General features: G+C 40.9%; 1 protein-coding gene across 1 annotated transcript; it reads left to right on the top strand.

The window, feature by feature from the left end:
• The first annotated feature begins 313 nt into the window (after nt 1-313).
• On the top strand, nt 314-982 carry LOC150088755 (beta-1,3-galactosyltransferase 5-like). Its single transcript, XM_090370311.1, has one exon. The coding sequence runs from the start codon at nt 314-316 to the stop codon at nt 980-982; it is 669 nt and encodes a 222-aa protein (XP_090226437.1).
• Nucleotides 983-13,452: the final 12,470 nt, after the last annotated feature.

Below are 13,452 nucleotides of genomic sequence, written 5' to 3'. Positions count from 1 at the left end.
GAAAGACATGGGTCGTAATTTCCGAAGGATGATTCTGCTCTTTCTCGTGATTATTATCGTCCTTTCTGTTTTAAACTGGGATAATAATATTATACGATATGTCACTTCAGTGATCAACTTCACGCATGTATCAAGATGTCGCAACGTAACCCACTTTAATGTTTCCGAAACTTGCCGACGTAAAAACATTCCACCATCTGTAGTAACGTACATTCATTCTGCCACCGATCACTTTGTCCACAGAAGAATAATTCGGTCCACTTGGAGCCATCCAGAAATGATGGACAGATTCGACTTTGCCACAGTGTTTGTAATGGGCCTGACGAATGATTCGCATGTTCAAAAATCGATTGACCAAGAAAAGCGCGCATTTGGTGACATTGTCCAGTTCGATTTTCTGGACACTTATCGAAATCTGACCTATAAAACTCTTGCCTCGATGAAATGGGTTCTCGATCACTGCTCTAATTACACTTATGTTTTGAAAAGCGACGATGATATGCTGATTAATATATTCAAATTGTTTGACCTACTGCGCAGATTGTTTGGCTCTGAGAAACTTGGAAAAAATCTATTATGTTATGAATTTAGAAGACTTGCAGTTGTACGAAACAAAACTTCCAAGTGGTACATAAGTAGAAATGAATTTCAGAGCGACGTATATCCATCTTTCTGCTATGGAGTAGCTTATGTAATGTCGCCAGAGGTCATTGAATCCCTGTACAACGCTTCATTCTCAGTACCTTTTTTTCCGATGGAGGATGTTTATATCACCGGTTTTGTAGCGGCTCAAGCGAAAGTTGGCATAAAGTCTATTGGAAATAGATACCACATTGGTGGAACGTTTAGTGATGACCTAAAGAAAAAGATTGTCAATGGAGAGCATTTGATTTCTCACGTGAATGATGAGATGGGTTTGTCCAACAGATTGCTGTTATGGGAGGAAATTGCTTCCCTAAATCTTGACCACAAACTCCCCTAATATTGAAAATTGAGAAATCCTCGTATTTAATTTTGATATTTGTTAAAAATAAAAACAATAAAAGTGGGTTGGTTCCCGAATGGTGAAACTGAATTCTGTTAGATGCATTTGAACAGTATGCGACGGTTACCTTGCTTTTATAACTTTGGCTTAGCAGTCTAAACAGATTTTTAAGACAATAGAAAACTGACAACCTAGAAAAATCACAAAAGACTCGTTCTCAGCTGGAATTCTGAGAACTTGGTTGTTGGAATCACGGGTTCATGTGATTCCAACAATTTTAGGAAAGGTTTTGATACTGTTGCACATGGAAGACTACTGTACAAATTGCAGTCACATTCAAATCCTTATGTATAGATTTGAATGTGACTGCACCACATGAACTCTGGCAGGATTAGGGTTTCTAATTGGGAAAATTGGGGTTTCCTTAGTGGTTGAATATGATATTACTGTAGAAAAATTTCTTGTGAGCTGGAGGTGGCGAACTTGAAATGCTTTGGAACTCAGATGCAAATACAGATTTTGAAGCTGTATACAGTATTTATTTACAAGGCTACCTTGCACAGCTCATAGTCTTCATGTGAAGGATTGAGCTGAGTGACAGACCAAAGTTTATGAACTCGTGTCGGTGGGAGTACACAAGGATATGGTATTCCATTCTTGAAAGTGGGTGGATATCTACTCCCACTTCCGTATCCATATAATCAACATCTTCAGTTTCCTCTTTATATATATCCTGGCGTTTTACAGTGCTGCCAGCATTGTGGTGGTTGTAACTGGCAACTCCTCGTGCTGGTTCGTGATACTACAGAGTTTCAGCCTGGTGCTGGCTGTTCTGTCCTAGATAGCTTCTTCTTCAGACTTTTCTCAGTTGGATGCATCGTTCCTACAGACTTTTCGATGTGGATTCTTGAAGAACTCCTTTGGTTTGGATTTCCATATTCACTGTTATTTGGTATGGTTTGCTGTGGTGATCTCAATTTATGATAATGTGGACTTTGAAATGGACTGACAGATCTTGGACTGTGTGTGTGTGTGTTTTGCTAAAATGTGTTGTTTTAGAGGGTCTTGTCTTACCACTTACAATTGGGCAGAAACAGGGGATGGAGTATTTAGCAGTTATCCATCTTTAGAAATTTAGAGCGCTGTTGCCAGATTTTGGCAGAAACATCTTAATACAAGAAATAAATTTAAAAAAAGATAATAATAATAATTTTCTGTATAAGTACACGAGTGTTTGCTAAAAAACTGAATTAAATCTCTTGTTGATTTTATTATTACATCTAATATTGCTAACCACAGAAGTTACTTTTTTCAATACAGTTATTTATATAACGCCTTCAGAAATACATTGGATACGTTAGGGAACATACCAAGGAACTGCGTGACAAATTCTTCATTATGCAAATGCTCTTAACCCTCTCCCAGACTACTGTCCTATGCTTCAATATGAGTGACAAGCTACTGGTCATTTGTTCATATTAGACAGGATCGATTTTTGATGAAAATCAATCTCCAAAGAATTTCGCGATGCCGTAATCCGAGTATGTGACGAATGGGTACCACATCATCCAAACCCATAGTTTGCTCGGTGTGGTACCCATCTCTGTTCCGAATATTTTCTTATTTCTAAATCCTACTAAGCTGTGGAATAGATCTATTGAAAAAAATCACCCGTCTTTATAAATTTCTTGTCAAACCCGAGGATAATTTTATGTTATCATAAAGAAGAAAAGATTCTCAAACAACCAATATACAATAAGTGCTCTGTTGACTTTTATAAACCTTACATTGGTGACAACTGGAAAATAGCTGCACGAAACATTATTATTGTGCCCCTTTTAGACACACAACGGGTCCAAGAACTTCATTTCAAACGCTTAAATTAAGACGGTACTGTTGTATTCTCATGCTTTTCCTTCCCTTTCTATAATTTTGGTTGGGAACGATTTCAAAACAACACCGTTCATACTCCAACTAAACACACCATGAGTCTTCACAAGCCATTGCTTTGTCTGGAAATTTTGGTTATGATCACAGATTCCATATCATCTGTTTAGCAGGATAAAAACTTCAGTTTCTAAGGACACTTTTAACCATACAACCCTCACTGGACAATTCACACAATATTCCCTCTGTACAAACTCAAAATTACTCCATGACGGAAATTTCAGTTTATTCTCAGTCCCAGAAAAGTCATCAAACAGGAGGACTTTACAGGTAATTAAACGTAAACTATGCAAATGTAAATTGTCACATGGTATGATCACTAGGTCCTTGATATCAGATAAATTGTGTCTGCATTCCTGGGGATTGTTAGTCGATCTGGTTATAGGGAAAGGCAGGGGACCTTTCCGATTTTCAGAAAGGTGTTATTGGAGGAGCACGTCTAGCAGAAATCATAATTGAGAAAACAAAGGAAGCGTCCATATCCAAAGCGTCCTCAAACATTTCTCTATTCAAGGCAGACAACTAGGTACATGACCTGCCTAAACACCCTCATTGAGGGACCCTGAGAACGACAAATAGATAGCAGCAACGAACTAAGCGGATTCTTCAGCAACAGGGCAACTTACTTCTGTGTGGGGACTTAAAGCTTATGCCGACTGTATCACGATAATAATCGGTCCAGGCAGTCTGCCACCTTTCCTCAAGGTCTCAAGTGGGGTTTCAATTTTCCCTACAATGACCAAATCTTCTGCGAAAGCGATAATGTTCCCCAAATGTATGCATTCACAAAGGGAGGGGGGTTTGAAAGGTGACACGAGTAATTACAGAACTGTTAGTTTAACTTCTGTTCGGGAGAAAATAACGAGGTTATTGGTTAAAGAAGCCCTGCAGGATCATCTAGACAATACTGCAGTGTTATAGTTCAGACACAGCATGGGTTTTTTAGGGAGAATTCTTTTCCGACCAATTTTATTGGACACTAAGATGTGGTCACAAAGGAACTAGTTGCCAAAAATAACTGCGATATCATACACTTGGATTTTAGGAAAGGTTTTGATACTGTTGCACATGGAAGACTACTGTACAAATTGGAGCAGTATGACATCATGGGTAAGCTGCTAGAATGGATAAAGGAATGGTTGATTGGCAGAAGACAGAGAGTGGTAATCAATGGACACTGCTCGTCGTGGACGAAAGTTATTAGTGGAGTCCCCCACGCTTCCGTGTTGTGCTAATTGTTATTTTCTCTATTTATTAATGATATTAATGAAGGTAAACCACGTTTAATGTCCAAGTTTGCAGACGATACGAAGGTTGGTAGGGTTGTTAATGACAGTAAGGACAGTACGCTAATACAACAGGATCTGGAAAACTTGAGCAGAAGGTAAGACATCATCGCTGGCGAGGAAGATTTGGTTTATTTTAGGGGGACTCCCTTCGGGAGTTCCCCCCTAAAATAAACGAAATCGTCCTCGTAAGCGATGTTGTCAACGTCTTCCAGATCATGAGCTAATAGGTAGTACCATATTCCAGAAAACAAAGGACAGATCTGTGAGGGAAGCAACGCTCAAAGGTCCTCATTTGTTCAGAGAAAGCTGTCCAGATCACCAATTGCCTCCGTTGTAAATAGTCAAAGATTAGCCGATAGAGACACCCAAAGTCTGCGGAGGACACTGTCCCACCAAAGAGCATCAAACATCCTTCGAAAGTCCATAAAGAAGCTGAGGCCATGTAGACTAAGCAGTTGATTGAAAATGGTCAAAACAACCAAAAAGCTAAAGTATTATTTTTAGGCCACCGGAATAATTAAATTCATATGCCATGCAGTGTGAATTTTTTATGTTAATTGCTTGTGTTCCTTGGTCGATTTGTCTGTTTTTCTGCACGAAAAACATCAGTTTCTGGGGGAAAACCTTGCAATATACGCCTGAGACCGACTAATTCAGCCACGGAGTGAAAAAAGCCCATTAAGTTCCTCACGTCATCGACGGGATTCGAACTCGAGCCTTTTCTGTCCGCTGTGCGGAGGTCGGTGACGATACCACTCTGCTACCCGCGCACACTTGGAGCAGAAGGACTTGTTTCTTCAACACCCTGCTCAATATAGGCAGAAGGGCTATTGGTCGACACGAGGAAGACTTGTTGAGGACATGCCAGAACACCGCCTTTTTCCACACAAAGGAAAACTCCCGCCTGTAGACAAATGTTAAATTAAGTCAAGGAACAAGATAGGACACGCATCATGAACCCTCTTTAGAACCACTACATCCAGAAAAGTTCCTCCAGGAGCTCTGTTATCTCTGCTCTTGTTAAAAGCAGCGCCAAGTTGCTTTGGACCGAAATGAGACTCCCTTCTTTCATTTACATATTTCAGGTTGTCATTTACGATTGTCAACTAGCGATCATCCTCCTATGGGCCAATGGCAACAAATAGTTCTTCCAGAATCCTGCGCACAGAGCTGAACCAACCCGGAGATTCCGTATCATTACAAGTAGTTGATGACATCACCACATTTAAATAGATTTTGTCCGTCATCAATCTATAACTGAAGATCAGAGTTCAGCTGATTCCCTCACCTGAACAAAGTGTTGCCAAGAAATCCTCTTGGCAGCATGATAGCACTAGAATAAGAACTCCTCAGCCTCTTTGATAAGTCTGGTTACGTTCACTTGCACACTCAGATCAACGTTTTGTGCAGCTTGAACTGTCTTTTGGAGGGCACTCAACTCCTCAGACCACCATGACACAGATCTAACAGGTCTTCGTTTCCTCTTGAAACACTGCTCACACGTGCCTCTTCGAGACACGTCAAAAAACTCCGCTTTCTGTGTGGCAGATATCTTCTGACACTCTAATCACTGTTCGAAAGAAGCCAAAATAAGCGTGAGGGAGCCCAACGAGTTTTTCACGAGCTTTAAAATTGAACCAGTACAGGTAGTTAAGTTTAAACACTCGTGTGCAAAACTTAAGAACCAACGCTATTTCTAAAGGTTGCAACCACGAAATGTTTACTTAAGGTAATCTTTACTGATGAGAGTATTTTCAGTCTCAGCAGCGATTCTGGACGTCACCTAATCTGACGAGAGGTTGCCACACGGTATCACCCCGCAAACCTCACTGAAAGGGATCGATATGGCGGTCGAGGTGTTCTCGTCTGGGGAGGCATTATCATGGATGGTCTCTGCGGATAGCACAGTGGTATCGTCACTCCCCACACCGGGTGGAAAAGGCCCCGGTTCGAATCCAGTCGATGACGTGAAAAATTTTAGTGGTCTTTTTTCACTCCGTGGCTGGGTTAGTCAGTCTCAGGCATAGATAGCAAGGTTTCCCCACAGAGAAAAAGGGGTTTTCGTCCAGCAAACAGGGAAATCGACTAGAGAACACATGCAATTTACTGTCAAAATAAATATGGGTAGATGTAATCATTTACAGGGAACTCCAAATATCATATTTATTTATTTATTTTTCTGTTACCTTGGATGGACGTACACAACTCCAGATACCGGAAGGCGGTACTATAACCGGTGCACGCTACTGTACTGAGTTAATCGTCCCCGTGTGCGTCTGTTCCGAGGTTGTGTTGTTGTTACATGGTTTTTAGGAGCATTAACAACTAAGGCCATATTTATCCGTTGTTCCGAGGTGCCATTCACCCCGAGTTCGTGTTTATCGATGATAACGCCACACCCCATCGCACTGCAGCTGTTGATATAGTTTTGGAAAGTGAGAACATTGTTCGTATGCACTGGCCTGCCCGTTCCGCCAATCAAAATCCCATCGAATACATATGGTACGCTCTGGGCAGACGCCTAGCGGCACATCCACACCCACCAGAATATGTTCACCATCTGAAGATGGCGCTGACAGAGGAATGGGCGATGTTACCGCCAGAACTTATCAACAACAATGTTCTAGGTATGGTGGACAGGCGGCGCAAAGCCTGCATCAACATTAGGGGATGGCCAATCTCCTACTGAGGCCCACCTCTTCCCTTTCTTCCATCTTTGGCAGTGATGTATCTATATCGCGGCAGCCAGTGCTGTGTTGCCATTTTTGAATAAAGTCCCTCTGTACCATTATTGTTTCCGTTGTTGTGTCGTTTCCTTCATCATTTCTGTACGTCACGACGTTCCTTTAATATGTTTTTCCATATCCAGACCACTCTTTTGAGAAGCTACAGGTGAAAACCTGACTGGTCCTTATGTTTTGCACACCAATGTAAAAGACTCACAGTCTAGAAAAGAGAACGTAGGTAATTTCCCTACGTTCTCTTTGAAATCTAAATCTCTTTCATCAGAGCCCAATCCCCACAACCCCAGGGAATCGATCCAGAATCGATCCCTCAGAGAATCGATCCTCGGTACACAAACCGCGCGAAAGGCACAGCGAGATCGCGGTGACAACAAGTTATGATCTTTGATTACAATTGCTGCATATGGGGTCTCTGAGCCTTCAATAACCTTATATCTCTTAAAATAACTAGTAACGTGACTTTTCAACGCATATGGCTCCTGGAACAACACTAGGTCTGTCATTCTCTCCTCCATGACTACAGTCAACTGTGAGGCTACATTTGAAGACCTCTGAGCTTTTATCTGCATTGCATAATATGCTGGATTTCTAGCCATAATCCAGTGTGGGCTTTAAGATATATACCGCTCGGGCATATTCCGGACATAGCTTATTTATAGCAGAGTGCTTAGAGGGCATCCTTCTACACCTATGGTTGACACATGAAACCGAGCCTTCTTTCTTGGCATATGTTCTAAAAGTGGCCAGCTAAGCCATCACTCTTACAAAAGTTCGTTACATTGCCAAAATTCATGCAGCGATAACACTGGGTCGACTCCAGGAGGTCTCTCATTCTGTGCAAGCTCCAGTCCAGAAATATGCGAGATCTCGCTGTTAAGATGTTTTAATCACAGCTAAAGTCTCAAATACAAAGTTAACCCAGTTTTTTCACTGATTTTATTTCTAGTTAGCACTGCAACTGCATTGCGAAATTGATATTCTTACAGTAAAATATTCAATAAGTTTCTTTGCCACGACCATAGGACAGTTTATAGTCTTAATCACTCTGATGCAGCTTCCAAGGCCACTCGCTTATCATGTATGGCCCTCGTGACTATCACTTTAGTGTCTGGTAATACAGGTGGTGTACTCTTGAAAAGTTTCATCTTGAAATCATATTGTTTTGATACTTGTTCATGTTATCTTTAATGATAACCGGATTTGTTTTTGGTCTTTCTTCCCGTAGCAATGGACGAATGACTTCTACAGAAGTTGTAATAGGAGCTTCCACTTTTATCGAAACCATCTGCCACAGCTTGAACTTTAGGTGCTGATTTTATTCACGAGCCTTCAGAACAGCATCTTTAAGATCATCCCACAGGGTAATAATATGTGCAATTACCATTCTAGGTATCTTTTATTCTTCGCTGATTAGACGGCTACTAAGTCTCCCATGAACATCACTTAGCTTTCTGAATCTCTCAGTACTCTGAGTTATGTCGCCTTCCCCGGGATCTGGTAAATTCTCCACCTGGGAAATCCTCCAGGTTCTGTAATAATCTGTAACTGAGATTCAACTTGGTCTCGTTCATCCCTTTTCTCTGCTGCAAACGCAGCTCTTGTCCTCGACACTTTCTTCAAACGTGGCTTCAACCACTCGGCCCTGCAGTCTCCTGAGGTATATTCCCTCAGACAGGGATTAGCGCTGGCTTAGGCTTAAAATTTTTGGGGATCGTCAGAACCCTTCTAATTTACCAATAGACTCATCCTCTTCCGGTGCCGTGCCACCAGAAATCAGAATTTCCCCAACATCTTGCCTCAGTGTTTCTTGTATATCAGTTATCTCTAGATTGTGACAGAGATTGAAGAACAGATTGTATTTCTTCCTCGTGTAGAGGGTTTGATGCAGGCAGTCTCCTCGACCTCGAAGTCTAGATTTATACTTTTTTTTCCAGCAATGCTAGGACGTGTGGCATTAACTTCATGAAGCATGCATTAGACTGTCTCGTAACCGCCATTGAAGTAGCTGGAGGTGGTATGACGCATGTTCTTTTGATACAAATGGGTCCATTCATAGCGTTAAAAAGTCATTTTACCGCTAGTGAATAGCCTTCTGTGTGACGGACTAATATCACTCCACAATGCTACATTTTTTATGGGGCAATTGCTCGTTTCACTACTCCATCGTGCTGGTATTCCATTACTCTAGACACTGTACTGTATTCAAGGCGTCATCTTACTATCATTTTAAAATTCATGGAATCTAAAAAGAAAGCGATTATTCGTTTCTTTTTGGAAAATGGACTAAAATTTTAATTTTTATAGGTTTCTGTAGAACAGAAAAGATTTACTTAAAGCCAGTGTACACTGCCCTACCATAATATCCGGACACAAGCCTTTAGATTAAAAAAGAGCTTTTTATTTTGTCATTTAACATTTTGTGCTGAAACCGTTCTCTTTTATGACGGTCTTCAATCTTCGGGATATACTCTCAACCAGCTTTTTCTAAATGTCATGTGATATGTTCCTCCACTTGACTTTTAAGGCATCCACCAGTTCGGCCTTGTTCTTTGGAAGATCTCGACTTGCACGTAACCGAGGAATCAATAGATCCCAAAGATGGTCGATAGGGTTCATACCTTTTCCATAACTTTTCCACACCCGTGTCGTCAAAGCACTCTGTTCAAGTGGAGATATTAGTCTCACTCTTGAGTAGATCTTGTGGAATGGCAGACCTACTATCAGGTCACGCAGAGAGGAATCAAAAATTCAAAGCCATAACTTCAGAAGGTAAAAAACAGGAATTAGTTGATAGAAACAGAGGTGGAGGAAGCCATAATTTCTTGAAGTCTATCAAATATTTATTTGGTGAAATCTTGTAATGCTGTGAAATTATCATGATTCGCTATAAGTTGCTATTCATGACCATGAGAAAGATCATGTATCTTAGCAGATAAACCTTATCTAATATCTTAGTAATTAGACCAAAGAATAAAATATAGCTCTATTCCTCTGGAGCACCATAGGTACATTTTTGCTGAATTAACAAGATTAAATCTGCAGATGGAGCATTAAAACAATCACGTCCGATTAGTATATGTTATTTTTGAAGTTCCGGATAGAACCACTTCTGGGTATCGCGTTAAGATGTGAAATTGATATTTGGAATGAAGAACTCGGTTACAGGGCCTTTAAGACAATTTTACCACCTATCGTGCCTTCGACATGAACGAATGCAATTTCAAGCAGCATTTACCCTTTTCAGATTTTGAATCTGCTTGAGGATCAAAAGTTATTCCAAGAAAATAAAGAGTATAACCTTTCGAAATTTAATAAGACATTCTTTGAATATAATAATCAAATTCAAAGGTAAAGAACGAGTCAGCACTTGTCCAGCTTTTATCGCCAGCTACGGTCGATTTTGCATTCAATTCGAAGTGCGATAACAAGGCCTCGATTTCATAAAACGAAACAGGCTATCCATTCCCTGTCGATCTCCTAGACCACTCTGTAATCGTAAATGATTTCGATTATAAAGCTGTATGGAAAAAGAAAGTTGTCCCTCTCTTTAGATATAATGGAAAATCCATGATGATGGTCAGCTTTACCACGAATGAACATTGGCAATTATTGAACTGTAATCGCGTCTATTTTGTGCGTAGATAATTGTAACTGAGGTGTTTATGACTAATGCACATTGTGCCGGCATGTTTTCTTCCTTTTTGGTCCTTGGATTCGACAATAATCATTTATGTACAGTCTTCATTTCTAAAGTTTGTTCTTCCAATACCATTGACCACTATTCTTACAGGTTAATCTCACAACGCAGTTAAAATTAATTCAAAGCCTCCTAAAAGCAGATGGGATCACATTTGAAGAGCTTTTGACAGCCTGCCTGATCGTTTCTTGGCATTCGAATGTGTCCAGGAATCCAACCAACAATATGAGCTGATGTGTGCTTTAATTACCAAAGCAGCTAAAAATGAATGCTGTTAGATGCATTTTATAATGTTAGCATTCAGAGTTGGCAGTCCAAGCAGGGATTTTTAATACAACAGAAAACTCTCAACATATCGAACAATCACAAAAACCAAGTCCTCAGAGAACTTCGTTTGTTGGAATCGTGAGTTCGACTCCCGCCACTGTAGTGACTGGAGGTTGAATGATGGCATGAGATATGTTCTCGTGGTACAAACTAGGTCCATTCATGCTGTTAAAAAGTCAATTTACCACCAGCTATTAGCATTAGCATTAGCATTAGCATTAGTAGAGGCATTTGATGCAAGAAAGCAAGCTTATGCAGCATCAGCCAAAAAAAAAAAAAAAAAACCCACTTCCACTTCACCACTCTGTTCGTTCCAAACAGAGTTCCAGCTGAGCCTTAAACTTATTTAGGCTATCAACCTCCACCACAAGGGATGGAAGTCTGTTCCACCAACCAACCACCCGCTGGCTAAAGGCAAATTTCCTCACGTCTATCCTACATCTGTCTTTCCTCAATTTGAATTTATGCCCTCTCAGGTGATTTTTCTGAGCTAGAGGAAGAATCCCATCAGCATTGAGCATGCTTAAACCATTCAAGGCTTTATACACCTCTATCAGATCACCTCGCTGGTGCCTAGTCTCCAGACACTGTAATTTGCAAAACTTAAGCCTTTCTTCGTAAGAGCACCCCTTTGTTCCATTCACTAATCTTGTTGCCCTTCTCTGTACTCGTTCCAGCAGCTCTACATCCTTCTTGAAATGAGGCCTCTAGACCTGTATACAGTTCTCTAGGTGTGGCCTGACCATTGCCTTATACAATGGAATAATCACCTCCTTATCCCTGCTGGAAAAAGTCCTGTATATCATTGACGATACTCCATGAGCTAATCTTACAGCCCATCTGCACTGCTCAGAGAACTTCATATCTGCCTGCACAACCACCGCCAAGTCCCTTTCATTCTCTACCACTGTCAGTGTAGTACCACAGAGTTGATACGTTGCTCTGGGGTTGCTGTTTCCCATGTGTAGTACTTTACATTTGTCAATGTTAAACTTCATTTGCCACCTCTCAGCCCATCTGCTCAACCTTTCCAGATCCTGTTGCAGCAGCATAGTGTCAGTAGTGTCCTTGACAACCCTGCCAACCTTTGTATCATCTGCAAACTTGGACATTAAGCTTGATATACCATCATCAATATCATTTATAAATACAGAAAACAATAATGGACCCAACACTGAGCCCTGAGGGACTCCACTAATAACATTAGTCCACGATGAGCAGTGTCCATTGATTACCACTCTCTGTCTTCTCCCCCTCAACCACCCCTTTATCCATAGCAGCAATTTGCCTCCAATGTCACACTGCTCCAATTTGTGTAGCAGTCTTCCATGTGCAACAGTATCAAAAGCTTTTCTAAGATCCAAGTATATAATATCAAAGCTATTCCCTACATCCAGTTCTTTTGTAACTGCATCATAATATCCAATCAATTTGGTCAGGCAAGACTTCCCCTTAACAAAACCATGCTGTGTCTGAGCTATAACTGAAGTCTTGTCTAAATGATCCTGCAGTGCTTCTTTAACCAGTGCCTCCATTAATTTTCCTGGAACAGAAGTTAAGCTCACAGGTCTATAATTACTTGTGTCAGCCTTTGATCCTCCTTTGTGAATTGGGGTCACATTTGCACATTTCCAGTCTATGGGTACCTCCCCTGAGTCCAAGGAATCTCTCATAATTATGGCTAAGGGTTTGCTTACTTCCTTTGCTGCCTCCTTTAATATAACCGGATAGATCCCATCCACCCCGAGTGCCTTTCGTGTGTTTATCTTCAACAGTTTCTCCTCCACTTTACTCCCAGTTATTTCAAGATTCTGTAGCTTACTGCTAGAGTTGAATCCACCTCTGGCATTCCCCTTGCTGAATAACTCCTCATGTGTGAATGTCGATGCAAAATATTAGCCTTCTGTCGTGACGGATTAATTTCACTCCGCAATGTTTAATTTTCTCCAGGACTGGGATGGATTCCTTCATGACCACAACGTAACTATGCACCGTCCAAAAAATTCTATCTCAATGGTACGAGGTACAATACCAATTTTTCATCCAACTGACCTGACCACCCAAATCTCTATATCTGATTCCAATAAAGAATGTCTGGGTGTGATGGAGAGGATAGTTCGGCTCAGAAGTTCTCTCTCTACCACAATAGAGAAGCTGACAAATATCCTGATGGAAGAATGGTCACACCTGGAACAGGACTCCCTCAGACACCTGCTGAAATCTATAATACGACGTGTACTGCCTGCAATTTGGGAAAAAGGTGGCTCTACTATATATTGAATAAAGGTTTCTAATTATTTTGTTAGTGAGTGTACATATACGCAAGGCCCCCAGCCTGGTGAGCCGTGAACGGCCGCTGCCATGTTGTAATATTGTAGTATGCAATAAAACATGTTATTCTCATTTATGTTCGCTTCCTCAATCTACAAAAAACACGACACCACCTTCACCATTGTTCCCTCA

Source organism: Mastigoproctus giganteus, chromosome 3 (assembly GCF_048544385.1).
Source record: "Mastigoproctus giganteus isolate SK-2022 chromosome 3, ASM4854438v1, whole genome shotgun sequence".
NCBI lineage: Eukaryota > Metazoa > Arthropoda > Arachnida > Uropygi > Thelyphonidae > Mastigoproctus > Mastigoproctus giganteus.
This window is presented reverse-complemented; position numbering and strand designations above follow the sequence as displayed.

Excerpts from the sequence above, each read along its gene's own strand:
- LOC150088755 (XM_090370311.1), top strand. The coding sequence starts at position 314 with ATGGGCCTGACGAATGATTCGCATGTTCAAAAATCGATTGACCAAGAA.